The sequence below is a fragment of the Lytechinus pictus genome, chromosome 13 (genome assembly GCF_037042905.1).
Source record: "Lytechinus pictus isolate F3 Inbred chromosome 13, Lp3.0, whole genome shotgun sequence".
NCBI lineage: Eukaryota > Metazoa > Echinodermata > Echinoidea > Temnopleuroida > Toxopneustidae > Lytechinus > Lytechinus pictus.
Window position 1 is genome coordinate 15,884,398 of NC_087257.1, and position 26,297 is coordinate 15,910,694.

Genomic DNA, 26,297 nt, shown 5'->3' on the forward strand with positions numbered 1-26,297 from the left:
AACACAATATCTTACAAAAATCACTCATACCCCCTCTTTCTCTTTCTTTTACTTTTTTTAAACTCATACATCCGATTTTGATAATTATGATCAAAGGCATATTCCAACAATGATAAATGATCAGAATAAGCATTCATTAGGAAACTCAGGGTCCCAACTCTCTACGACGAAATGTTTTCGTATTAAGTATTTGAATAGCAAATGCTGACTATTTTCCATTCGCAACACAAGTAATTAACTTTGGAATCAACTTCACAATTATATGAATTTATAATTTAATAGTCTTACTAATTTACTGTATATACACATGGTTTTGGTCTAATTACATTTCACATTTATACACCATGAATATGTACAACTTTTTGAAATATGATAAGGACTAGATCAAACTGTTAAAATCATGATGAAATTTAGTACAAATAAGTATAACTAGGACATCATAAAACTATTTCGAATGATTCGTCACAATGATACATCGCCTTATTATCAATTAAATGGAAAGGTAGACCGACTACTTTAAATTCACTGCAAAACCGCGCTCTTAATTTGACACCAGTCTGGGATATAGTGTAAAAATGAAGTGCTACATTAGCACTTCTCTTAAGAGTTCGTATACATGTAGTGATTGTACTTAGGGTGGTGAATTGCTACACTGAAAGTGCTACAAACAGCTAGCACGGACGTTATGTGCTATACACTGAACACCCGAAGTACTGAAATCAGCACCTGAAGTGCAGTCACTACATACAAGCTCTTAAAGGTGTTGGTACAATACTTTATTAACGTGGATAATTGTTGAAAAAAGCACCACTTTAAAATAAAACTAATGTTGTGCTTATATTTATTGGTCTTGTGAAAACACTAACGCTGGCATGGTTATGATAGGTTGGTGTTAAACACCGGAAATTTGCACTGGTATTCTCATCAGATTCCATGCAGAGTGTATAGGCCTATATAGAAATACTGAAACTATAATTGTAAATAGAACTTAAAATACCTGTAATATATAGGACTGTAACATTAGATCAGTGGAACCGGCTAACTGTCCCTTCTTCACCAAAGCTTGCGCCATTTTCGCCCATTTTTAGGCCACGAGGCAACATGCAGTTCATAACATAAAATTTGTTCAAACATTAAAAAGGACACACAAAAGCAAGTCTCTAGCCGAGCACGTTATTGCTTTAATAGAAAAGTACTGCAAAGAATCAAGTAGACATGATATATGAATCAACTGTGTGATTCCAAGTGGAAAGTGGGTCTATCCAAATGAACAGGTATAGTTCAACATCGCTTTGCCAAAGTGTTGCAAATTCAGGAGTGTTATTATCTATTTTCACCTTTTACAGAATTTTCCATCCTATTCCTTTAAGGCACTAACAGATAATTCTGTAATGATATTGCACTACTTCCACTGTAATCTCACAATACCGTTTCTTTTTGGTTTCGTACATCTTATTACAATTAAAAGACAAATGGATATATATATATATGCAAATGATTTACCATCTAACACTGATTCTAGGAATGGCAATCACTGAACCCCCTTGCCAAACCGGGGAAGGAATATCACTACACTTGTGGAACTATTTGATTTGCGGAAGAATAAGGGCTATTTGTTTCAGGTGATGAATGAAATCTCGTCACTAGATGGTTCAAAACAATTTCCTGATTATTTGGAAGAAAAAAAATTAGTAGTTCGACATACCTTTGAGGGTAAGATATGAAATATCAAATATATTTCCTGTCTTGTGATAGTAAATACTAGTCCCCCTAATTTAATCTATAATTTATAAGAATTTGTGTTTACTGCTATATTAACACGAGTGTATATGGGAAATGTTTACAGGTGTGAAACCTATAGAAGGCGTTTAACCCTAAGCCATTGACATAAGATGGCGCTCTCCCCATTTTTGCATAACTTTTTGTCTTTTACGCATTTTCTCCTCAGTGCGAATCAGTGTGCAATGTAAATTCTGTATGTTACTTTTTATCACAGATTGCTCTTACAATCTAAGCTTTATCCATTTGCAGAATGAATAAATTTGATATATGACTGATTTCTAAATACCAGGTATTGAAATACCGAGATAAAACTGGACCTAACAAATGTCATTTGTGTGGTACTCACAAACGAAAGGCATCAATGAAACATGACTTGCTACTATAACATTAATGTTTGCATAAAACCAATAGTGGAGTTAACCAGTACGTCGAAATCCCCTAGCTGACTAAGAATGTTGCTAATTTAAGAAATTTACATCATAATTGGTCCAACGTATTTACCAATCTCGACAATATCCTTTAAAACAAATATTGTTTGTTTTATTAAATTTAATTAATAAAAACCAATTAGTGAAGCGTTGGAATTTTGCGGCATGCATGTGATAATGGCATAATGCAGTAATATCTTCTATTTTTTTTTATTCGAAAGAGAAACACACTGAACAATCTAAAAAAATGAACATTAAAAAATGTGACATAAAAAATCGTTGGCAAGTACACATCCATGTAATAGTAATACCCCAAAAAAAATCATGACATTTCACAAGTCGTAAATACCAATGTATTTCAGGAATATTGTGTACCATGACACGATGATAGAAAGGAATGATATGCATTAACGTAGTCAGCTAAAGTGATATTGGTATTATTATGAAATGCAGTTACTATAATTAAGGTAAGTATATTACATGCACGACAGAATTAAAAAACGGCAATCCACACGCGCCACGCTCACTCACCGATGATTGCACGAATAAATATTAAAGCTCCTATATCAATGTTTTTATACTTATTACAACAAACATGACAAACAGGTCAAAGTTCCCTTAGTCGGAACCTTCCACTCATTCGCCAAATGCATTAATAAAGGCTCAACAATGAGTCAACATCTTCCATGTCTGATGTAGTGTCAGGTCTTGATCATACATGGAGTTATTTTTCGATGGTTGATCATACGGCCCTTAAAATTCTCTGGTCTTGGATGTTCTTGATCGTGGACGTTTGGCCTCTAACACCTTTTGGCTCATGACCTTTCAAGTTTCTTTTTCTTAAATCTAAACTAATTTCTTCAAACTGCATGAACTGCGGGTCGGATGTTCTCTTTCTATCTTCGATAATCCCATGTGATACATAGTACATTTCAGTCACTTTGGTCTAACTTTTCATCCTTCGGAATGTTTGAATTTCGTTGTCGTAATCTTTCACTGTGGATTTATCCTACGAACAAGTGCTAAAAGTCAACTCGAAATAATTCATTAGATTCTGACGATACCGTTCAATAGTTAATATCCAGCGAACGTATATTCTCTCGATGTGAGATACTTTTTAAAAATAAGAACGTAAACTGAAAAGTTATGCTTCTCTAAGCACATCGACCCGGAAGACAGAGTCGCCATCAACCCGAAGCAGAAATGACGGGTCTTTGGCTCAATGGCTAACATGGCTAAAGAGGGGGTATAGAACCAAGGGGTGTTTTATGAAAGGGCTTGTCGGATGTTTCTTTTCATCTGTTACAGTCGAATAACTGTGCTTCTCAACCGATCAAAATAAAGATTTGGGTCTGACAACGCGTCAGACGACTCGGACCACAAATGCTGATAAAACGCTCTCCAGTTGCACTCGTCGTAAGTCGAACCTACATCCCCGGCCTCTTCTATCGTGCGTATACAAGTAGTACATAGAAATGTGCACCATTTTGTACTAAAAGGTTTTTAGTACAGCCCAGAAGAGCGCACGGGACTATCTTGTAGAGTTACGGATTGACCATACTTTCTTCCAAATCGATCGGGCCTCGAGGAAAGACGCTTAGTCTTGCCAGCTTACAACCTCTGTCATGCAGTTTACAGGACTAATCGAGAGAATGTTTCTTTCATGGGTGCATCCTAAACCCTATTCTAAACGGATGGAAGAATCCAATGGAAATGTTCGGAAGACGTTCAATATTATTGATTCAATTTTGTTTTTGCATAGAAGTACTTTGGTCACTCAGTATTGTCCACTCCGTCATTGTCGACTCCATTTCGACTTTCGAGCATCTTTCGTTGGTCTGATGTAAGCTTCTTTCTTCTTTTGAAGAATCCAACCTGGCAAACGAAATAAAGACGATACTGTTATTGAAAACATTTTTACTTTCTAATAAATCGTCTTTCTAAACATTTATCCACTTATTTTCATATCATATTTTTTATTTCCAAATATTGCATCTCTACCTGCACTGACCATATAACCGTAAATGTATCAATATCACAATTGTTATCATTGTCATTATCGTCAACATCATCATCATCACCAACGTCGTTATCATCATCGTCATCAACATTGTCATCATCGTCACCACATCATCACCGCATTACCATCATGATCATCACCATCATTGTAAATACCAATGTGGCCATAAACAAATCCCATCGTCATCGTCATTGTCATCTCCATATCTGAGTTTCATCGTGTTTTTTTTTCTTTCCATTCCTGCATCTAATCAATGTTCTGAATTCTGTACCTTCCTTTTTACTGCTCAGTCAACACAAACATTTTTTAGTCCACTTCTTCATCCTCCTCTTGTTCATCCACCTGTTTCTTATCGTTTTTTATTCTTCTTCGTCTTGTCTTCCTTCCTCATCTTCGTTTTCCTCTTTGCCCTTTTCTTTTTATTTCTTCCTTCCTCTTCAAACATCCTCATACTTCTTTCTTCCTTTCTCACTGCTCCTTCCTTCTATCAGATACCCCTACCTCAAATCCATTCTCTTCTTTGCTGACCATCCCTGCCAATGATTCTTCATAAAAACAAACACACAATACAGGACCCACACAAACACTCAAACCCTTTCTCGAAAAAATGACTACCGCAGACTGCTTACCTTCCATAAGATTAATATGAGCATGACCAGGATGAAACAACCCCCTAATATTGAGGCGAGATATACCCAGAGTGGGACTTTCTGAGGCTCAATCTCTGGTATAATAAATTGAGGTACAATTTTCGTTGAAACCTGAATGATGAGAACATGAAAAAAGAAGGGAAATAAGGATCTGGCAGGAATTAGATGCATATGCATATGCCATAAACATAAGCATGTGCCAATGTGTTCCTTATATCCCCTTTTAAAGTCGTGACGACAAGTTTTCTGAAACGTCTTTTGACAGCCGTAGAATATTTGCCTCTCTTGCTGCCCTCTCGTTTGGCACAGAAAAATTAGATAGGCATCCTTAACGACCACTCCCACGTGTTTTTTTTTACTATTAGTTATGAAATGGGGCAGAATTATTCCAAATGAAATAGACTTGGTACTCTTGATAGTATTCTCGACACTATGATAAATATAATTATCTTGCTATTAATTTTAAGAAACTTTAGACAATGCAGTAAAATATTTAGCAATGCAATAAGTTGTTGCGACGAAATTAAATTTTCGTCTCTGCTTATCTATAATTATGTCTGTAAGCATGGTTAGAGGAAAAATTATATTTTCGCAAGGTTGTTCATGATGACGGTCCAGCGATTTGTAAATTGGTATTTTACGGTCGCCACCTGGTAGTTTTCCATATATATACCAATAAAGAGCACAACTGGGACGTCGGAAGAAACAAGTTTTGTTTGTTACGTCTGAACATACATTAGTTTCACACAAAATCCTATTAATTAGGATTATACAAAAATGTTAATTAATCCTTATTGACTAAGAATATATCAAATGCCCTCACCTTATTCGATGATATTTCTATAGAATCAGTAAACTGCGTTTCGTACGGCACAGACAACACTCTGGCACTAGCTTCGACAAAAACCGTTAACTCCAGAGAATTCTAGGGAAGAAATGGCAAACAAAACGACAACCACTAGTGATACAGCTTTTCTTGTTTAATAATGAAATCAGCACTTAAATGACTCATTTACATCCATGCAGTTATAACGAGAGATCATAATCATTCGGGGTTACAGTATACAAACTCTGGATTTCACAAGCAGGAACCTCCCTACTCATCTCCTATGATATGCATGATATTTTTTTTATTTTACCACCACTTCGCCTTCACTGCCTCTAATAAAACGTTGCAATAACTAGCATTTTTCATAATGGAATTAATTGTGCAATATTTGCAACATTAATGTCACTCCTGCTTTCGTAGTCTGATCGATTACATCTTGTCAAACGGTTTCGAAAAATATGTAATCTTGCTTTATAAAATAAATAGTCAATTAAATTGGTTGCATTGTAAGAGCAACATACGAACTCCAGTCCATCTAACCGTTTAGTATTTCACAAAAAAATAATATGCAAGAACTAGTGGATCAGGAACTAGATCATTTCACAGGAATGACTCATATTATATTGGTTGGCAAGGCAATTATTCTGCTATTCCGATTAATTGTGGTGTACCACATGGCAGTCAGCCCGGTCCTCTTCTCTTCATCACCTACAGGTAACCATCGAAGCAAATCGTATATCCATCATATCTCATATCAATCAATAGGTTATGAAACATTTATGTGAGTTTGGAACCGGGACCACCAATACCACACCCCGTTCCTAATAAAATAATGACCAGTAATACCGATCGATTAAACCATTTGGAGGTCGAAGCTGATCTTTTTTTGTGTCACATTTGACCTTAATATCCTCGGCCACTCTGAGTGTAACTGTAAGTGGCGTACTATATATTTTGTTAACTTGATCATGTCCCACATAACTTTCTAGAAGTAATTTTCCGATAAATATTGATGTCTTTATCGAATATTGCAATGTGCATGATTCATGTCAACCGCAGGAAGGAGATCTCAACATCATATGCTCCCCCACCAAGCGCATGAATGATTTGCACATAGTCCTTACCATTGTTAAGGTATTGGTCCACACCCGCGACCGTAATGTCACTACGATGTTGTTCCTTGCCGCGTTGCTGCCTGCGCCCAGCGAATCGACGGCACACGTGATGGCATAGCAGAATCGAGTTTGTGATCCACTGCATTCGATGTCCTGTACCTTCAACGGTGACTCGGTGGTCGACATCGGAATGTCCGTGGTTCCGACCGGAGGAGGTTCAGTCCCGGTTGCTCGTCGTCGTCTCCGTCTGCTGCTGACGACGTCAGGGGTGAGAGTACTATTGTCGTCAGACTTTACGGAAATACATAAACATGTGATAATCGCAGTTACATATATATTATAATCATCCTAATAACAAACATAAAAGCAATAATAGGCACAATTACAATAACAATGATAATGATTGTACTACTACTAATACTGCTACTACTTCTACTACTACTACTACTACTACTACTACTACTACTACTACTACTACTACTACTACTACTACTAATGCTGCTGCTGCTTCTACTACAACTACTACTTTAAAAAAATCGGCACCTTCTAGAATTAATTCACGAAACAGAATACTCACCGCGAGTTCCTCGGGGTTCAATGTCCCATCTATCGTACATTCGTCTCCTGTATCCATGGTGGCACTCAGGAGATAAAGAAGATAGTTCTTATTCTGGCGACTGTTGTACCACATTGGCCAAAGGATGGTGATCTCTGTCTGAGCTACGGAACTAGGACCATTGTTGTAGAGCTGGTTAAAGAAAACGATAACACACGAATCACATGTGAAAATATTGCATCTTGTCCGTCTCCTTTTCATAAAAGCTACATTCTGACAATGTTCTTAAAATGTCACTTTTCACAGAACTTTTCATTGCCAAGAGAGTAGTTGACAAAAAGAAAAGATAAATGTCGGCATACGAGTTTAAGAGTAGTATTTACAAGTCTTTACGCATTCTTGGATTTTTGAGAGTTGGTATGACTCGCGAAAATCTGCAACAAATTCTTATCTCAGTTACCTGTTGATGTAGATTTTGGAACCAGAGCAATCTGTTAGATAGCTGAAATATCCCATTATTGAAGTAAATGAAATATTTGGGAACAGATTGGTTTTCTGGACGTGTATCGACCAGATATTGTTTGCGTCTGGTCACGAACTGAATGAAAAACAAGATTAAATGTCGAAAGAGTGTACAATTTTGTTTTCATATCAATTCGGCTCGATATGCCACAAAGCTATATGATGATAAATGTACATCAATTAGCAGATACATGGACGTTTTGAACAGTTACTGTTACTTTGAAATCTTCCCCTCTCATTGGGACATAAGGGAGTTTTCGCAGTGGCGACGGGGACAGATTCTAGAAAAATCTATTGTCAAAAGCCCTTCATGACAAGGCAGTCTTGGTCGAAAATGGGTGAATCAAAACACCAATTTCGACAAAGACTTCTCAGCTATTCATTGTGCTCTGACGGACATTTTCAATAGATTTTCAACGTTGTAGAATCCGTCTCAGTCGCGAGTGCTAAAACTCTCTATTATCAAATCATGAAGGAATAGGCCTATTAGAATCATCTTACCGAAAATACATGGGTGATTTCGGGTCCAACATGCTTCTGCAGTTTGATTGGTCTGGTCAATAGGTATTCTTCTTCATCGTATATTATTGTCTCGGGTATTACGTTCCTATAGATGATAAACCATTAGAGAAGGAAGTGATTATAGCCCACGGGATCGGGAGGGGGTAGGGTGGGCAACGCTCCGGCGGGGATGCCATTTATATGATGTGGATCGTCCTTGATTTCAATCTTCTTACTTTTCTGAGGAAATTAATCATACTTTACGATCCATGTATTTTATTTACTCATGCGACCCCCCCCCCCCCCCTGACGAATAAGCTGAAATTGACAATCAAATGAAAATACACATTCAAGCTGGATCCGCTAAACATGTTTTAATGTTTAAGTCGCTGACAAGGACTATCTATGATTCTTGAGGTTTTGGAAATAAGTACTGAAAGGAAAATTATACTTTAGCGATGAAACATATTGTACGTGATCTGCTTGTCGCTTAGAGAGTTACAAGCAAAGGCAACTTATCGAATGAACTCCTATAATCAGAAACGTTCTTGTACTGACTCGGGATTATTCTATTCATTAGGGTTATGTGATTAAAGGAATCTCTTCCCGTCAGAAGATGGGCTGTTACGTACCCATGGAATGATAGTTCTGCTTTGATTTCCAATGGCACAGATATGTTGAATTCATTATCAGATGTCATTTGTTCAGACTCTACGCTGTTGAGGTAAAAATATAAAGACAATGAAATAAAAACATTGCTAATGATGATATCAATGACAATCAGAAAGAAAGCTGTAAAGGTTATATATTTCATTGACGATATTCAGTTGCAAATTAGAATGGAAGCAGACAGTATGGAAGAGGCAGGGTCTTGATTATAGAGAAGAATGATGAGGCGAGAGCAAGAGAGATAGAGGAGAGAGATGGGGTCATCGGCCCTCACTTTAAATTCTTTATGATTCGAGTACGGTTCTACATCTAAAACAACCAAACAACGAATTAGAACAATGATAAGCGAGAATAATGTCAAAATTCATATTCGATTTCAATTCCTTACCTGCTAACTCTGAATGTAAAGTCTATGTTATCTCCGTTTCCGGGTAGATTCTCACTGCTAAATTGCAACTGCAGAATGACCTGGAGATAAACAAACAATGGAAATTATTGACAAGTTCATCGGTTTGCTAAATCAAGGTTTACCTTTTATCTATTTCAAATTTTAGACAAATAAATCCAATAAACAGAGGTTGTTAACGCTTGTAAATGGCTTTTTATCCATTAACCTGTTAAAACATTTCATATGATTTAATTGGTTGGAGAATTATTGCTTATTCATTCATTTTCTTAGGAATCATCGGCTAAAATGTTTGATACATGAAATCATTTATTCATTCAACGAGCCTGATTCATTTCCTGTGATTCGTTGATTGTTTGGTTGATCTTTGTGTTAAATATTTCGATACCTTTCAGAATTCTGATAACTGGGACATAAATCACTGAAACATAAATCGAATGCAGCATGGTTGCAAATAAAACACAATGATGTCGTGGGTGTGCTAAGTCCCTATATAGTTTCAAAATTGGGAGCTTCATACCGTTACTCCTGCAGAGAATGGATTGCCAATATCACAGCTTATCTCAGATGATTGGACATTGTTACTACAGGTCAAGATGTTGTCCTACAATAAAAAATGAAGAAAAAAAAAACGTTGAGTAGTATGTCATCTCTTTTATAGGCAAATATTATAAACAGCAATGACACATACAGCTAGAGTATAGCATTCTCCCCTTGCCACCTCCCTCCCGATGGAATTTTGATAACAGCATTTTAAGGGTTTGTCAGATCGTATGCTATGTCATCGTCAACCATTATTCTCAAAATACAATTTTCTTTCGCTTGTAAAATGTCACGTTCGAAATAAAAGTAACGAAAACTGTCTAGGAACGGGATCGACATAAATACACAGAAAAAACGCAAATATATATACATATACATATAATTCTTATTCTATAACGGAATTCCTTCATTCATTATTATTTTTGTAAGGCGAATGAGGATTTAACTTACAACTAAATGGGTTATTTCTTGATATATAAATTTAGTCTATGCGTAATTGAAATGGTAGAAACGACATACTTTGAAATTAAAAACGTACCGTTTGTACACGAGTGAAACCAGTATATTGTAGTTCAGGTGGTACCTCTACGGTGAGTGTCGAGAGATAGGCATCTTCTCCATTGTTCGCTATTGTGACGTCAATCGCAATAGATTCACTCGCTCCGACGATCAAACGTTCTGTTCCGCTTTAAGTGTAAACGTGATGGACATAATGATACAATTTACATTATTGAAACAAACACACCACATGTTTAATGAAATGAGAGAAAGGATGTGGGACTTACATTCTATTCATTAAATGCAATTTCTACCGAATCATGTCAATTGAAATTCTAACTTTATTCATTTGTTTTTATGCCGATTGCTTTCGTAGTTTAGTCCATAGATGTAATGGCAAAGACTTGGGGGAGGGGGCGACATAGGGATATTAAGTATAATTCAAATTTTCATGAATTTCTTCGTTGCCTGAACATGTTTTAGTCTCAATTCAAACATATTTTAAATAGAACCTCGATATGTATATGGTACATCTTTTTACATCAATTATCCTTTTTTTTCGTTGATGAAATTCGTAGGTTGGCGGCTCTTATTTCTAAAATGCATATTATTTGTTTTTCTCATTTTCTTGCTATATTGCTATCACAAACAAATATCAATTTTGATGGTACTATTTTAAAGAAATAAACGATTTTCTTTTTATTTCATAGCAACTGAAGTTAATTGTTGATATACTTACGTAGTTGCACGAACACTTAAATCTGGTACACATGTTTGGTTCATGCAATCTCGTTCAATAGGTACCTGTATGGGAACAGAAAAAGAAATGGCATCGTACAGTGAATTGCCACTTTATCATTTCTCTATGGAATTTTTGCTAATTTGGGCAGAAAGTTATCCAACATAACTTACGTTTTGGGTGGGCTTTTAGAAATAATTATTATATTTGCTTGTATAGATCTTTGAACTTACTTCAGGGGGCATTTTCATAAATAAAACATTATTTTGTTAAAGCTTTGTCATTATTGCATGGAGCTACCACGATTATGAAAGTCATCGCCTACTGAACCCCATTAGAAGTTACCATAATGGTAGGGCTACCATGATCGTAACTCTTTATAAAATAGGCTCCAGAAGTTTTAAAGCTCTCTACAATGATGCATTATTATGATCCAGGCTTTTGAAGAGCAGTAAGTATAGAATTTAAAGGACAGAACAATTTGATCAACTTACTGAAATCGCATTCGAATCATCACTCGCTAAGTCGCGAATTGGCAGGATTTCACCAGGAGAGGGTGTAGTTTCAGTAAGCCCGAATACAACAGATGCCGGGATAGGGGACAGTTTATCCACAATCGAAGGCTGTAAGAAAAGTAATGGACAAAACAAAAGCAAATTAATAAACAACAAAATCAGTTCCGTTTTTATTTTTCTCAATTTTTGTTGTCTCGGTTACTGTGCATACTTTTGACTCGAAGGAATTACTACGATTCCTACGGTTTTATATACCACATAAAATCAAGACAATGCACATGTTACAAAGATAAAGAGTTACAAATAACGATGCTGACATTTTATAAATTCTTAAAAACGCATAGAATCATATAACGCATCTGTTCTCAATTGTTTCCCCTTTTTTCATTTTACGTTTACACCCATTCTTTCGTAGTAAATACTCCTACATAGTATATAGATCGTGCATCCTTGAATAGGCAACTGGACGATCAGCGCCTCATAAATGCCATCAACAGATGGAAAAAGGCGTCCTATGAGTAGGGTATGGGTGGATAAGATATACAGTGTAAGCTCCAAAGTTATCACTTCAAGTAAAATCATCGCTTCATACCTTGACGTATGCAGTGAAATTATTGCAATATTCTACGTTGGCTGTCAATGTGACTGTTCGGCTCAAAGTTGATGGGTCACTTCCTCCCAGGTCAAAGTTCGCCCTTCTCGTTGTCTGCCGATTGTAGTCAAGTGATATTGTATAATCGAAGTCTAGGAGAGAGAGAAATAAACACTGGAACGTAAGCCTCGCCCCTTAGGTGACATGCGTCCTCACTATGTTTGAAAAGTGAAAGAAACCATTCTACAAAGAATTCGGTGGCCTTACCAGCTTACCAGGTTGGACCAATAACGATACAAAACTGAGGGCGTTTCACAAATATGTAAATGTGGGTTAGTATAGATTCGCACGGCCTAAATTGGCAGTTGCGTGTGTTATAAAGTTCTTTGTTCTGATCACGGCATATGGCATCAAGAATTTTGGAAAACTGTTAATACAGGATTTAAAAACGAAGAGATAAATATGAATAGTGAAATTAATAAAAGACAATTAAGTACGTGTTAAAATAGAACTTTGATTATCAATATTGTACAATATATTTAGCACCAAATAAATAACACAAATATTACGCTTACCAATGTTTGCGGGTGCGTTCGTTCCGGAGTATCTAATGCAAACTTTGACATCAAAGCTGTAAAGGCATAAAGATATTAAAAAAATAGAGAAAAGGTCAACATATGATTCATGATATATTATAACATTGTAACATTATGATGCCAACTGGTATGTGGGAAGAAAAAGGCTCGTGAAATTTGGATTTTTGTCTGCCATCGTTGCAAAAATAAAATAAAATAAAGAAAACGCTTACATTTCTACTTCAGCTGGGTAGGGGAAAATGATTTGATTTCCGATTTAATCACTATTTTAGCAAAAGACAGGCCACACGTATTATGAATTCCATCATCCATTGGCTCTATAATTAGAACCTTGCATTTGCACGAAAAAAAGTCATAGGGATTTGTTCATTATTGGTACCGAACAGAAAGCTACATGAATTGTGAATTTCACCACTATTCGGTACTGAAAAGACCGGAAAACTTCTAATAATTTCTACAGCGTTCTGGACAGAAGGAGAATCCGGAAAGATTCTGTTATTTCTACAGTACCAACATAAATCCGCAAATTTTAATAATTTCGTCGCCCATTTGGAACTATACCTCATGCTACTAAACAAGCAACACAGATTCTTGCTTTCGTCATCCATTTCTACTAAAAAAGCGAAACCAGATTCTTGAACTTGTCACCCATTTCTACTAAAAGCGACACAGATTCAGGATTTCGTCAACCATTGTTACTAAAAAAAAAGATTCCGGATTTGGTCACCCATTTGCCAATCGCTACTAAAAAAAAGCGACGCAGATTCTAAATTTCCTCACCTATTCTAAACGAAGCGAACCAGATTCCGGATTTCGTCACCCATTGCTACTAAAAGAAGCGACCCATATTCCGGATTTCGTCGCCCATTGCTTCTAAAAGAAGCGAATCAGATTCTGGATTTCGTCACCCATTGCTTCTAAAATAAGCGAACCGGATTCTGGATTTCGTCACCCACTGCTTCTAAAATAAGCGATCCAGATTCTGGATTTCGTCACCCATTGCTTCTAAAATAAGCGAACCAGATTCCGGATTTCGTCACCCATTCCTTCTAAAATAAGCGACCCAGATTCTGGATTTCGTCGCCCATTGCTTCTAAAATAAGCGAACCAGATTCTGGGCTTCGTCACCCATTGCAACTAAAAGAAGCAAACCAGATTCCGGATTTCGTCACCCATTGCTTCTAAAATAAGCGACCCAGATTTTGGATTTCGTCACCCATTGCTTCTAAAATAAGCGAACCAGATTCTGGGTTTCGTCACCCATTGCAACTAAAAGAAGCGAACCAGATTCCGGATTTCGTCACCCATTGCTTCTAAAATAAGCGACCCAGATTCTGGGCTTCGTCACCCATTGCAACTAAAATAAGCGAACCAGATTCCGGATTTCGTCACCCATTGCTACTATAAGCAACACAGATTCTGCATTTCGTCACCCAATGAAGGGATGGCGTAAATGTCCGTTGTGTGTGAGAGAGAGAGGAAGTTTTAACAGACATGTATCAATCAGATATGATTATTTACATCTGGGACCGACATACAACTTGATGCTAGAAGATCCATCTGTATTAAAACGTGACCAGGGCTGGAACCCCGACCCTTTGCATAAATATGTAACTTCCCCAATGTAGCTTGGATTACAGGCGCAGGCCACGACACCCAGTCATCGGATGTGGATTCAAGCCTAGCACACTTACTTCCTAACTTAGAAAGAAAGAATAATCACCCATAGGCAATATCAGACTTGCTGTTAATTTAGGCAGACTTTCACGGCAACATAGGGACAACCCTAGTACTTACCTTGTCACTGCTGTTCCGTCGGGCAGGGTGTGACTTTTAACTTTCAGATTAAGTGATCCTGGGGTCGAGACTAGTGATCCTGTCACGTGAACGATTGGTCTAGATCTGGACGGAATACGAGAAAAAAATATATTTATGCTTATGCCTGACTGAAATTTCCTGTCTGTTAGTATCAAGACTCTCATGTACCTGGTGAACCGCCTTTCCGTCACATCTTTTTTAACATTTCTCAAAAAATGCAAGTTGCCAATAATATGATATTGAAATTACATGTAAATTGAAAATTGAAATTACTATGAATGAACGCCAAAGCAGTAGTTTTGTCAAAAGAAATATGCAATCTTTTTATCTGAATATGGATTTCACTGTTTTAGCCAATCCACCCAAAAAATAACTTTTAAGTTACTACAAATTTTATATTTTTCGTTATTTGTTATGTTTGCCCCCCCCCCCTTCACCTGTGCGGTTTGAGCATCTCTTATGAGATTGATATTGCGCCGAATAAATTGCATTTATTATTATTATTTATCATTATTATTGCATACTGCACTAATATGTTCAGTCCTTGTCGTTGTTTTATTTCAAACATTAATGCAACTGAGAATGCAAGCAGTCAGAAGAAAAGGATGTGACAGAAGTTTCTAGCTTATGCTAAAAATATACTAATAATAATCCTTCAGGTGCAAGCCTAACACATATGCCAAGCATGGCAGCATAACAATGCCGAATGCACGAGTTAAACCATGCAATGACACATGAAACTGTGAAAAGCGAGTAGTTTTCGTCACCGTATTAAAAAATCTGTGTCTATGTGTGGGTGCAGAGGAGCGTGTGTGTGTGTAGGTGTGAGAGAGAGAAAAAAAAATCGTGCTTACCTTACAAGTACTATCGTTGCTGACTTATAGGCTCCAATAACCAAATCTATGATTTGATGAAAAGGGAAAAAGGTGTTAAGGAACTGAAAATAAAGGTATTCCAATACACCTATTATCATTTTAATGTCAATTATTCAGCTCGAAAGAAACACATAGCAACATGATAATTATTACAAACCAGTAACAATGCTAAAAAAGAAAGTATACACTTACAAACGCATTGAAATATCCTGCCATAGACCACGTTGGAGCATTACATGTAAAGGATGATTGTTGATTTCACTCTATATGTATATAATGTATTCTGTTTTTACTTTAATGTTACATACATTGAATTGCTATGATGTTGAGTTATTTTGTTAAACTACAGGGCGCCTTTGGAAAGCAGTTTTGCATAACTGAACAGGCCTACTCTGCAGTATAATATAAATAAAACCAATAAATAAATAAATAAATAAATAAATGATGGGATGGTATTTTAAATTTATAAATATCGACATACCTGGATATCTGTTATTATCCATGTCCATTCCTGCTGATAGCGATGATCCAAAAGATTGTAGGCTTAGTCCGAAGTCAGACGGTTCAAGGGACTGAAAAGTTAATAATAATAACAATAATAACAATAATAATAATAATAATAATAACTTTGTTAACATTCAAACGTAAATACAAGGCATATATACTGCGTGTAGATTCTTAATATACTTAGCATGTATATTTTATTCTCTTTCTTCGTAATTTTTTTTATTCATGTCAATTCTCTATTCTCATTCTTTTTTCCCTATCTCTCTCCCTTTTCTTTCCAATCCCCCTCTCGCTAATTTCTTCCTGTCTGTCTCGCACTTCCTGTTTCTCATGATATGAATGTATCTTTTTACTTTTACTCTGGGATTGCCCTCGATAAGCGTCTTTGGCTTTTTGGCAATTCCTCCGTATTCAGATTACATTATGTTATGCTTCTTTGGTTAATTTGTATTTTTTGTATTTTTGTCATTCTTAATTGATTCTTTTTTGTATATTTATCATGTTTTTTATATTGTACAATTTGAATTTGAATATGGAAATAAATGAAAATGAAAAAAATAAAAATAATAATAATAATAGTAATAGGCATTTATATAGCGCCATCTATATAGACATATTCTATTCCGAGGCGCGTTGTTGTTATTATTATTACCCCGGCTTTAGCTCGAGCTGCCTTTCAGCGTTCATGCATTCAAGGAATTAATCCTGCCGGGTACCCATTCACCTCACCTGGGTTGAGTGCAGCACAATGTTGATGAATTTCTTGCTGAAGGAAATTACGCCATCGGAAATCGCCAGAATTATCGGAGAATATATACACAAAACTTTCTATAGTATAAACACGTGAACATGTTTATAATAATACCAAACAAGAGCAGTGCATAAACATACCTTTTTTTTTGCAAAAGGTCCTGAGGCGGGGAATTCATGATTATCAATACCCATTCATCATGTTTATAGTGTCCAAAAGAGGTAGGCGTTATATTATTATTTTGATAATCTGGACACGGAACGTTCCCTTTAATTTTTGATGATTCTATGTCGTTATATTACAATACATATTCTCTGTCCAAAGAATGGATCATTACCAACCTTTTGCTCTTGTACATTTTAAATGAAGCCCAGAATTATTTTGCATTTTTTCACTACGTGATGAGGCAATAGGCCCTCCCCTATTAAAATTTGTAGCATGTTCACATAACTTACTTGTGCGAATATAGTTGAAAGACCAAGACGACCTTTGCTGTGGTATATATAGACTATTCCTTCACCCGATTGACCTCCGGTAGGGGCGCTCACTGCTAAATCTGCATGAAGAAACACACACAAAATGCGAACGCTGAATTGTTCAATATTCAAACAGAGTTAAGTACTAAGGTATATCAAATATAAGAAAATTTAAACTTTCTAATGCATAAGTTATAGTGCAATAACTTTTCAATATACAAATGCAACGATAGCAATACCAACGCAAATGCCATCTCTTTCTCAAATGACAAATATAATGATATTAACTCGTGGCTTGTAATGAAAAGATAAAAAAACTTACAATGGACAAAATACAATTTTAATGAATTTTTAATGAATAAAAAGGAAATGTAATTATTGTGTTTTTTCCCCAATCTGAACAAATCCCGCTTTGCCAACAAACCAGACATTAAAGGGGAAAGTTAACCCCGACAAAAGGTTTTAAAAATGGCATTTAAATAATTTTAAAATATTGGCAAAGGTTTGGGGGAAAATCCATCACAAAATACAAAATATATTAGAATTTTAATAATTTGATTTGTCACGTCATATGCGAGCAGCATTCCTACAAATTGTATGTGAAAAAAAAAACAATGGTCATTTTCTCAGGTTTTTATTGAACCTTCAGTATATCAATACAAAAATGATTTCACACCCGCTCCTAAGAAGAAAATAAGAAATAAGTCATAGCATTATTTTATGAATATCGGATAATATTACCATTATATCCATCTTGGTTCACATCGTTGAGGGCAGCCATGCTGAATCCAAATCGAGAACTCACTTTGTAACCCTGGATAGTCGTCCCTTCGGAGAAACCAGCCTAGATAGGGGTATAACGGTAATAGGAGATTTTTTTTTAGACGAAAAAGACTAGAAAACTACATCGATTCCCCCCCCCCTGACATTTGTGATCTTTAATCATATTTCAATTGTTTCAATGACTCTCAAGGAACCATTACTCAGCGTAACTTTGGACAAAATAGTAACGAATTTCTTAAGAATCATCACAAAAAGCCCTTGTCAAAACCTGATGGAAAAGTGAGAATTCATCCCCCCCCCCCTCCTTCTTCCCGACGTAAATCATATATTTCAAATACCGAACAATCATGTTAATAAAGTGCACATCAAAATGTGAAATACAAAAATTGAAGAGTTTCAAGTTACAATGCACTTGCGTAATGCACGATTCTTTTATTAAAGAAATATTTATATTTTCGCTCTTAATTCGCTTTCCTTTCCTGTCTATATTTTTGAAATGTTAGACCGCATTAAATCCTCTTCCCTCATATTTTAGGTATCCTGTCAAAAGTCCGAGTAGCATCTTTCACGTGGGATCGCCACCAGCAGCTTGTGGCCTTTCATTTCCATTATCGTTCATCATAGACAACCCCTTGGGGAATACATGGAATCTGGTATGAAAAGACGCGCATTGCTTCTTTCTAGTGGAATTCCTGCTAAAAGCAGCGGCGCAGACAAGGTAACCTACATCCAGACTTTTCGTATTTCCTAGGTGGAACTCTCAACAACGCCAAATTCCATTGAAAATGAAAGTCAAATCACAATGGAGAGCTGAGAGGCTTTTGTCGAAAGTTGATTCACCGGGACAGCAACAGGAGCTCTTGACTCTGGACAACGACATATTTGCAATTGTTCTTCCGCGGCAAATATTCGCACGATCCGCTGTCCCAGTCCACCAACTTTCAACAAAAGCCTCTCAGCTCTCCATTGTGATTTTAATTGCATTTTCAAAGGAATCGATGCGTTGTAGAGAGTTACCGCGCAGTTAAAGGAAAAGTCCCTTTTACAACTTCAGTGAGGATCGTGATAATATGTGAATCAATGTGCTTACATTTCCATCGTTGTAGAATATCCTCACTCGGCCGATATCCCATCCATTGGTGGTCTTTTCCTCGTCGATGAAGAACGGCGCACTGACGACGAGGTCCACAGAGCCGTCAGCATTGAAGTCGGAGACGACCAGGGTATGACCGAAGTAGGCACCGACCTGGCTTCCTGTAATGTTCAAGTAGGCGTTCATTGACGAGTCGAAGATGGATACCTGTAAGTAAACGTTTAAAAACCCGTTATTTTTGTTTACCTAACATGTTTTATTTATAATTCTGATAATTTCTCGCATTTCTCTGCTTGAGAAGAAACAATGTCCCACATTTTGTTCCACAGTTCGCCCCACAGTGTGTTCACCGTGTGTTCAGTGTGCCCACATAAGAGTGGGATACAATGTGAATTATGTGAAATCACCTTAATAACATTGTTAAATCCGAATGGTGTTTCATAAAGCTGTACGTAAGTTTCGAGCGACTTCGATAAAGACTGTTTAACCTTTCTTACGCGCTAAACCAACGTCAATGACCATTTTGGTGCATTCCATTTATTTTACAAGAAAGGTTCACACCCACCTGAGCATTTTAACAGTGTGAACCACATCTTCATATCATCTGCTCTTTGAACACACTGTGATCACACACAGAATCAATAGACGTGTACAGTGGCGGACCGTGACCCAGAGGAGACAAAGCATTGGAGGGGCACAGTGTTGTTCACATACAATACAGTGCCCCTCCAATCAATTGTCTCCTCCGGGTCACGGTCCGCCACTGGACGTGTACATAGTATGAAATCATCTTCACACTGTGACATGATTTGAGCATGCATTAATCACACCCTCACAAGTCATGGTCCACACTGTGTGCAGTGTGGAAGGGTGTGAGAATATTTTGGAAGTATGTGATTTGTTATATCTTTATCTTCACACTACGAAGTATGAAGTTCTGAAAAAAGACAGACTGATTTATTTGACAAAATAAAACCAAAGTAGTTACCATCCCGAAAGCGCCTCTTGCACGAGGTATTCCAACAGCATACTCTGGTCTAGGATCGCCTTTGAAATCTCCGAAAGCTACTGCATATCCTGATTAGAGAAGATTATGATAAATCAAATTGATAATGATAGGGAGTTGATATTTTACAGTACACGGTGGAGTAAACTGTCTCTTTTGATTTTGTCTCGGGCTCCATTCGCAGTCAAGAAGGATCCCATCCGAAATCATAAAGTCCCTTAGTTTCCCTTCATCGCTAAGCTGTATAGGGATCAGGGGCGGATCCATGATTTTCCAAGGGGCGGGGGCATGTTTGTGTAAGAAAAAAATTGAAAAGCAAAAAAATAAGTTTTCACTAACAAATCAAAGCAATTTTGTAGCAGAGAAAACAAACTGACATGCAGAAATGTAAGATCCTCACTTGCGTATGCATGGCTTATTATTTATTTATTTATTTATTTTGTTTTATTTATTTTATACTGCAGGGTAGGCCTGTTCAGTTCTTAAAACTGCTTTACAAAGGCGCCCTGCAGTTTAAAATACATGTCAAGATAACTATGAACAACAACAACAAACAACATCAAAAATACAAAATACAAAATATCTAACATCAGAAACAATTAACACCAAAATATAGAGTGGGAAGTGACAATTTAAACATACATAGCATTGTAAATCAATGGAATATCATTTCGCTCTTTATCAATTCGTATGAAAGGCTTTGCATAATTTTTTAAAAACTAACAAGGAGGTACAAACTTGTAAATTTGAAGGAAGTGCATTAAATAATTTGGGTCCGACATATGCGAAAGATTTTCTTTTATGTTCAATTCTAGCTTTGGGAAGCTGAAGGGGGCATCGTAAAGAATACCGTGTCCTGTATTTCACGGGCCGTTTACATACTAAAGGTTTTAAATAATTTGGAACTAAATCATTCATTATTTTATATACAAGAACACAATACTGATATTTTATACGCTGATCTACTGATTGCCACTTCAGTGACTGCAACAAAGAAATTTGTGATGTATTATAATCTTTTTTCAAAAGCATTCTGGCATATTTATTTTGAAGTTTTTGTATCTTATCTAAATATATTTTTGCACTGCTTCCCCAAGATGTAATACAGTAATCAATGTAAGGTAAAATCATAGAAAAGTACAGCTTCTTCATAATATCAAAGGACAGTAAGTGCTTAATCCGCCTTACACAACCTATTGCCCGAGATATTTTACAAACGATATTAGTAATATGTTCGCACCAAGTCAAGCCCGGATCGAGCATGACACCTAAGTATTTAATCTTTTTTACATTTTCTAATTGTATGTTCCTGAATTTCACTGACAAATGAGCACCCCTCAACTTTTTCTTTTGACCAAATACCATGGCTTTTGTTTTTTGCGGGTGTAAATGCATATTATTTAAGTCTAGCCATTTACTTATTGAATCAAAATCATCTTGCAAATACTTTTGTACCTCCTTAATTGATTCACCGTGATTAAAAATGGCGGTATCATCAGCATAAAGAGACATTTTAGAATGTACATGCAATTTCAAATTACACATGTCATTAATAAAAATACAAAATATCAATGGACCCAGTATAGATCCTTGTGGGACACCTGATTTTATCTTCAAAAATTCACTGCGACAACTGTTAATCATTACAAATTGCCTTCTGTCTGTTAAATACGATTCCATCCAGTTGTATTCATTGCCAGTAATACCATAGTACTTAAGTTTTGCAAGTATAAAATTGTGAGGAATAACATCAAAAGCTTTGCGTAAGTCCAAGAAAATACCACCAGTAACATGTTTTCGGTCCATTTTATCATACAAAAAGTCTGTAATCTCAGTTAGACAAGTGGCAGTAGAATAAGACGGTCTGAAGCCAGACTGACAATTTGCAAGTAGATCATTCACATTTAAGTACTTATACAATTGATCATGTATTGCTCTCTCTAGTATTTTGGACAGGACTGGAAGCACAGAAATTGGTCTATAATTGTCAATATCAAATGATCCTCCCTTATGTACAGGAGTAATTCTTGCTGTTTTAAAATCTTCTGGAATAACACTAGTTTGTAAAGTTGCATTAAATAAATGGGTTAAAGGGCCATCTATACTCTCTGCTGCCAGCTTAACCCTTTGCGTGCGACGGGCTTCCACAGAAGCCCAGCGAGTTGTTCACTTAGCTACGACGGGCTTCTACAGAAGCCGAGATTTTTTTGGTCTAATTCGATGAAGTTTTTCAGCTTTTTCGTAATTGTTATGTACTAAAACCTCTGCCATTATTTCCTTTATAAACCTATTTCGATAACAGAATGAAAAAAATATACAGCTACGTGGGAAAAATCCCGAAAATAGGAAATCATTTCAACTTTACCCGATTTTTTCGTTGGATTCAGACGGGGACGAATAAATTTGGTGACGAGCACGTACGCGCGCGCAAAAGGCCTGATCACGTGACATGTTCGGATCACGTGATTTGATCCATATCGTACACCAACATTTTTTCTGCAAGATCGTCACGTAATAAGCTACGCGTTTATTCACCATTTCCGTCTTATTATTTGTTTCATCAAGGAGATTTCACTCTAGAATAATATCTCCTCGGTTTCATCGATTGATTATATTTTCAGAAAAACAGAAAAGCTTGTACGAGAGTAATGTCTTAGTACTTTGAGCTGATCTCGGTACACTTTTGAACTTTTTCACTCCCCATAATATAATCATCTCTCTTCTTCTCATTATTTTTGTCTACTATTCTGTAAAAAAAAAAAAGAGAAAATAAAGCAGTTAAGCGCACCATTCATCTTATGCTGTTTTCAAAAGGAAAACGTCCATGTTTTTCATGATATCCGCACTACCCGAACAAAAGAAGGTTAGGGCGGCCACTCAAACAAAATCCTTCCGAAAAGAGCAGGATACAGATGGTCAACGCCCCGAACAAAAGGAAGATTAGTGTTTATCGAGAGGATGACTTATTGAATGCTTTTCGTACTTAGCAATACAAAAAGCTTTTATGAATACTTTTTTTATTTCGACCAACATACCGGAACTAAAAACAACAAACTTTGTCTCATTTACCAACAACTCGTAGGTGCTTATGACATCCGTCAGTGATTCAAAGCGCTTCCCCTTGGTGATGATGCATATAAGGATGAAAGAAGAACCATTTAGGGAAATTGTAGAAAAAAATGTTCAGATGTCACGGAGAACGAGAGAGAATGAGAGACAGAGAATAAAAGGGTTAATAGACAAGTGCGCTTTGCTAAAATCCATGAATATCCACTTAAACGAATAACAACATGACTTTATTTTTGGTTATAGATTACTAAAAAAAATCCCACAACGTTTGTTTGTCGCAACTCGGTCCTCAGACCCTTGTCAAACTGATGACTTTTTTTGTTATTATTCTTGTTTGACATACCCCTTCCCCCTCCAGATAGAAATGTTCTGACCTGCACTCTAATATTGCTTGTTTGTCTCCTCTCTCCGATTTTCTGGGTTTTTTTTCGCCAATTTCTTATTTTTTATTTAACCGGCGAAAAGCGTGGTAGAAAAGATTCATTTAGAAAAAAATCCAACCCACCCGTTTTTGTTCCCGTTACTGCAAACAAACATTTGGGTCGCTTACCCTGGTTAGCATCAAAACCGAAATATCTTATTTCTTACATAAAAAAAACAGGGGCCGCTGAGCGTTTTTGATAATGGAGGGGTTGAGCCGATAGTTGGAGGGAGTGCACCGGCTAAAAGAAAAATTACAAATTTATATAGACTTCGGATTTTTTGTACATGTTTGCTGAAGGGGAGAGGACTGAAACTTCCTACCAACTCCGCCGCTTCTGTACTATCAGATTGAACGATTAAAACGATAGAGGCAAAAGTGAATTATATTATAATACTAATAATAATGATATGCAACATTTATATAGCAATTATAATACAAATGTTTCTAAGCGCTGCATACTATTACTATTATGATTTGTTTTAATGATTTATTTATTACCATGATTATTTCATGTGGTTTTGGTTGTGAAATCAAGGAGACACATAAAAAATAGAACAAAACGAAAGAACAAATAAAAAACACTTTTAATTGCAGATGTTATAATTTATTCAAGAAAAAATAATTTCTCTTACTTTTAGTAGTTGCTAGCATGGCTCTTTTTGAGGGAAAAGTAAAATAAAGAAAGAAACGTAGAAAGTGACAAGGAGAGAGTCGGGAGGTATGATTTCAGACTTACAATTTTAGTCACTCGTACTCGTGTAACTTTGAAATAATTTCAGGATATTACAAATCGAATACTGGTGCGCAAACTTCAGGAAGAAAATTATTTTACTATTACAATAGCTGCGTGGCAAACTGAATTAATTGAGACATATAATTTACGAAAAAAAATCTCTTAGGAATACTGCTTTTCATATTACGACAATAACATTTAAACAATGTAAATGTCTACTTGTTTATTGACAAACCATGCAGGCGCTTAAAAATGGCAAGAACGTTTTCTTCTTGAGCATGACAGCACTTTATAAAAAAAGAAATACTTCCCCTTTTTGTATACGTTTCCTGAAGGGGAGGGGGGGGGGTGGACTCCCGCCTCCTACCAACTCCAACACCCCTGTACTGTTTTAATTGAACGATTAAAAAGAAAGAGACAAAAAGTGATACAAATTTTTCATAATTTATTTATTAATTTTGTTTTCGATTGTGAAAAAAACCAGAGCGGTTAAAAAATGAATAAAATGGAGGAACATAATAAAACACTTTTAATTTAGATGTTACAATTTCATTAGATGAAAATAATTTACTTTCTCTCATTGTGACGAACAGTAGTCGGTAGCATGGTTATTTTGGAGGGAAAAAGAAGATAAGAAAAATGAAACGTAGAACGAGACGAGGAGAGCGTTGGGAGGTATGATTTCAGATCCTCTATATAATTTGAAACTTATTTACACCCTTCACTCTTTGAAATTGCAATGGAAAACATATCGAATACTGGTATGTAATCTTCAGGAACAAAATGGTTTTTTTTAATACAAACCATAATTTATGAAAAGATACCAAAGACGATATTTAGTGAAACGTTGAGGCCACCCTCTTGAAGCCCCCAAAAAATCACAAAATAGTTTCGGACTTTCGTTGCGCGGCATCATCATCGCACTTGCAAGGGAAAATTCGCGCTTTTTTGTTCATTCTGGAAAATAAAGGTATATGGTATGCTGTGATTTCACCCAAAACGGATTATCGTTGTAATTATACACTTTGCAAATGATCTCTCTACAAGGAGGTAAAGAGACAATTCATGAGTAGCGGGACAATAGGCAATGAAAAAAAGCACTAGAGCAGACAACAAAGCGGTATCGATCGAACCCGACCTGTCCGCGCGTGCTGATTGCCCTTACGCATTTTTGTACACAGTGCCTATTGACTTGGGGGAAAACGAAGATTTTACAAAATAACACGACTTTTTCCTCATAAATTTCTTAACTATTCTGTTGATTTGAGAAGCGAAACCTGTATTTCTAGAAAGAAAAATGTCTGATCTTTCATCTTTACATTTACTAAAAATCCTGAAAATACATCAGTTTGGCGCAATTAGCAATTGATTGGGAAAACACCGCCACAGATCCAAATACCAGCAATGTACCAAAACGGCTCCGCCGCAGGGAGAGGTATCGGGATTCGCGGGTCCGCACGCAAAGGGTTAAGAAACTTAGGGTGAATGCCATCTACTCCGACCGCTTTCGAACAATCAATATGTAATAGTTCTTTCAAAACATACTCCTTTTTGATTGCATAAAATTTAAATTCACAATCTGGAATAAACAGAGTTTGTAAATTGTTTAATAAATCTTTCGAGAAATTACCCGAAGCGGCTTGCAACCTTGAGCCGACTTCATTAAAGGCTTTGTTTAGAACGTGAGCTATTTCATTGTTAGGTATTTGATCATTATCAATTGTTAATTTAACATCATGACTCGTGGTTTTATTTTTCTTAGGTATAAGCTTCGATAAAATGTTCCAGTTCTTTTTTATGT

At 36.3% G+C, this 26,297-nt stretch overlaps 1 protein-coding gene across 1 annotated transcript in view; it reads right to left on the minus strand.

The window, feature by feature from the left end:
• Nucleotides 1-234: 234 nt before the first annotated feature.
• The window catches only part of LOC129274096 (integrin alpha-V-like), a 54,920-nt gene continuing 28,857 nt past the window's right edge, over nucleotides 235-26,297 (minus strand). The window contains exons 8-28 of the mRNA XM_064108954.1: nucleotides 20,253-20,341; nucleotides 19,262-19,471; nucleotides 18,130-18,232; nucleotides 17,368-17,468; nucleotides 16,136-16,226; nucleotides 15,634-15,679; nucleotides 14,759-14,863; nucleotides 12,941-12,996; nucleotides 12,366-12,517; nucleotides 11,753-11,881; nucleotides 11,259-11,323; nucleotides 10,560-10,707; nucleotides 9,999-10,082; nucleotides 9,461-9,540; nucleotides 9,036-9,119; nucleotides 8,404-8,509; nucleotides 7,402-7,572; nucleotides 6,834-7,115; nucleotides 5,704-5,805; nucleotides 4,860-4,991; nucleotides 235-4,085 (exon numbers count right to left, since the gene is read on the minus strand). Of these exons, the coding sequence (XP_063965024.1) occupies nucleotides 3,984-4,085; nucleotides 4,860-4,991; nucleotides 5,704-5,805; nucleotides 6,834-7,115; nucleotides 7,402-7,572; nucleotides 8,404-8,509; nucleotides 9,036-9,119; nucleotides 9,461-9,540; nucleotides 9,999-10,082; nucleotides 10,560-10,707; nucleotides 11,259-11,323; nucleotides 11,753-11,881; nucleotides 12,366-12,517; nucleotides 12,941-12,996; nucleotides 14,759-14,863; nucleotides 15,634-15,679; nucleotides 16,136-16,226; nucleotides 17,368-17,468; nucleotides 18,130-18,232; nucleotides 19,262-19,471; nucleotides 20,253-20,341 (2,438 nt within the window). The 3' untranslated portion in view covers nucleotides 235-3,983. The remainder of the gene's footprint in view (nucleotides 4,086-4,859; nucleotides 4,992-5,703; nucleotides 5,806-6,833; nucleotides 7,116-7,401; nucleotides 7,573-8,403; nucleotides 8,510-9,035; nucleotides 9,120-9,460; nucleotides 9,541-9,998; nucleotides 10,083-10,559; nucleotides 10,708-11,258; nucleotides 11,324-11,752; nucleotides 11,882-12,365; nucleotides 12,518-12,940; nucleotides 12,997-14,758; nucleotides 14,864-15,633; nucleotides 15,680-16,135; nucleotides 16,227-17,367; nucleotides 17,469-18,129; nucleotides 18,233-19,261; nucleotides 19,472-20,252; nucleotides 20,342-26,297) is intronic.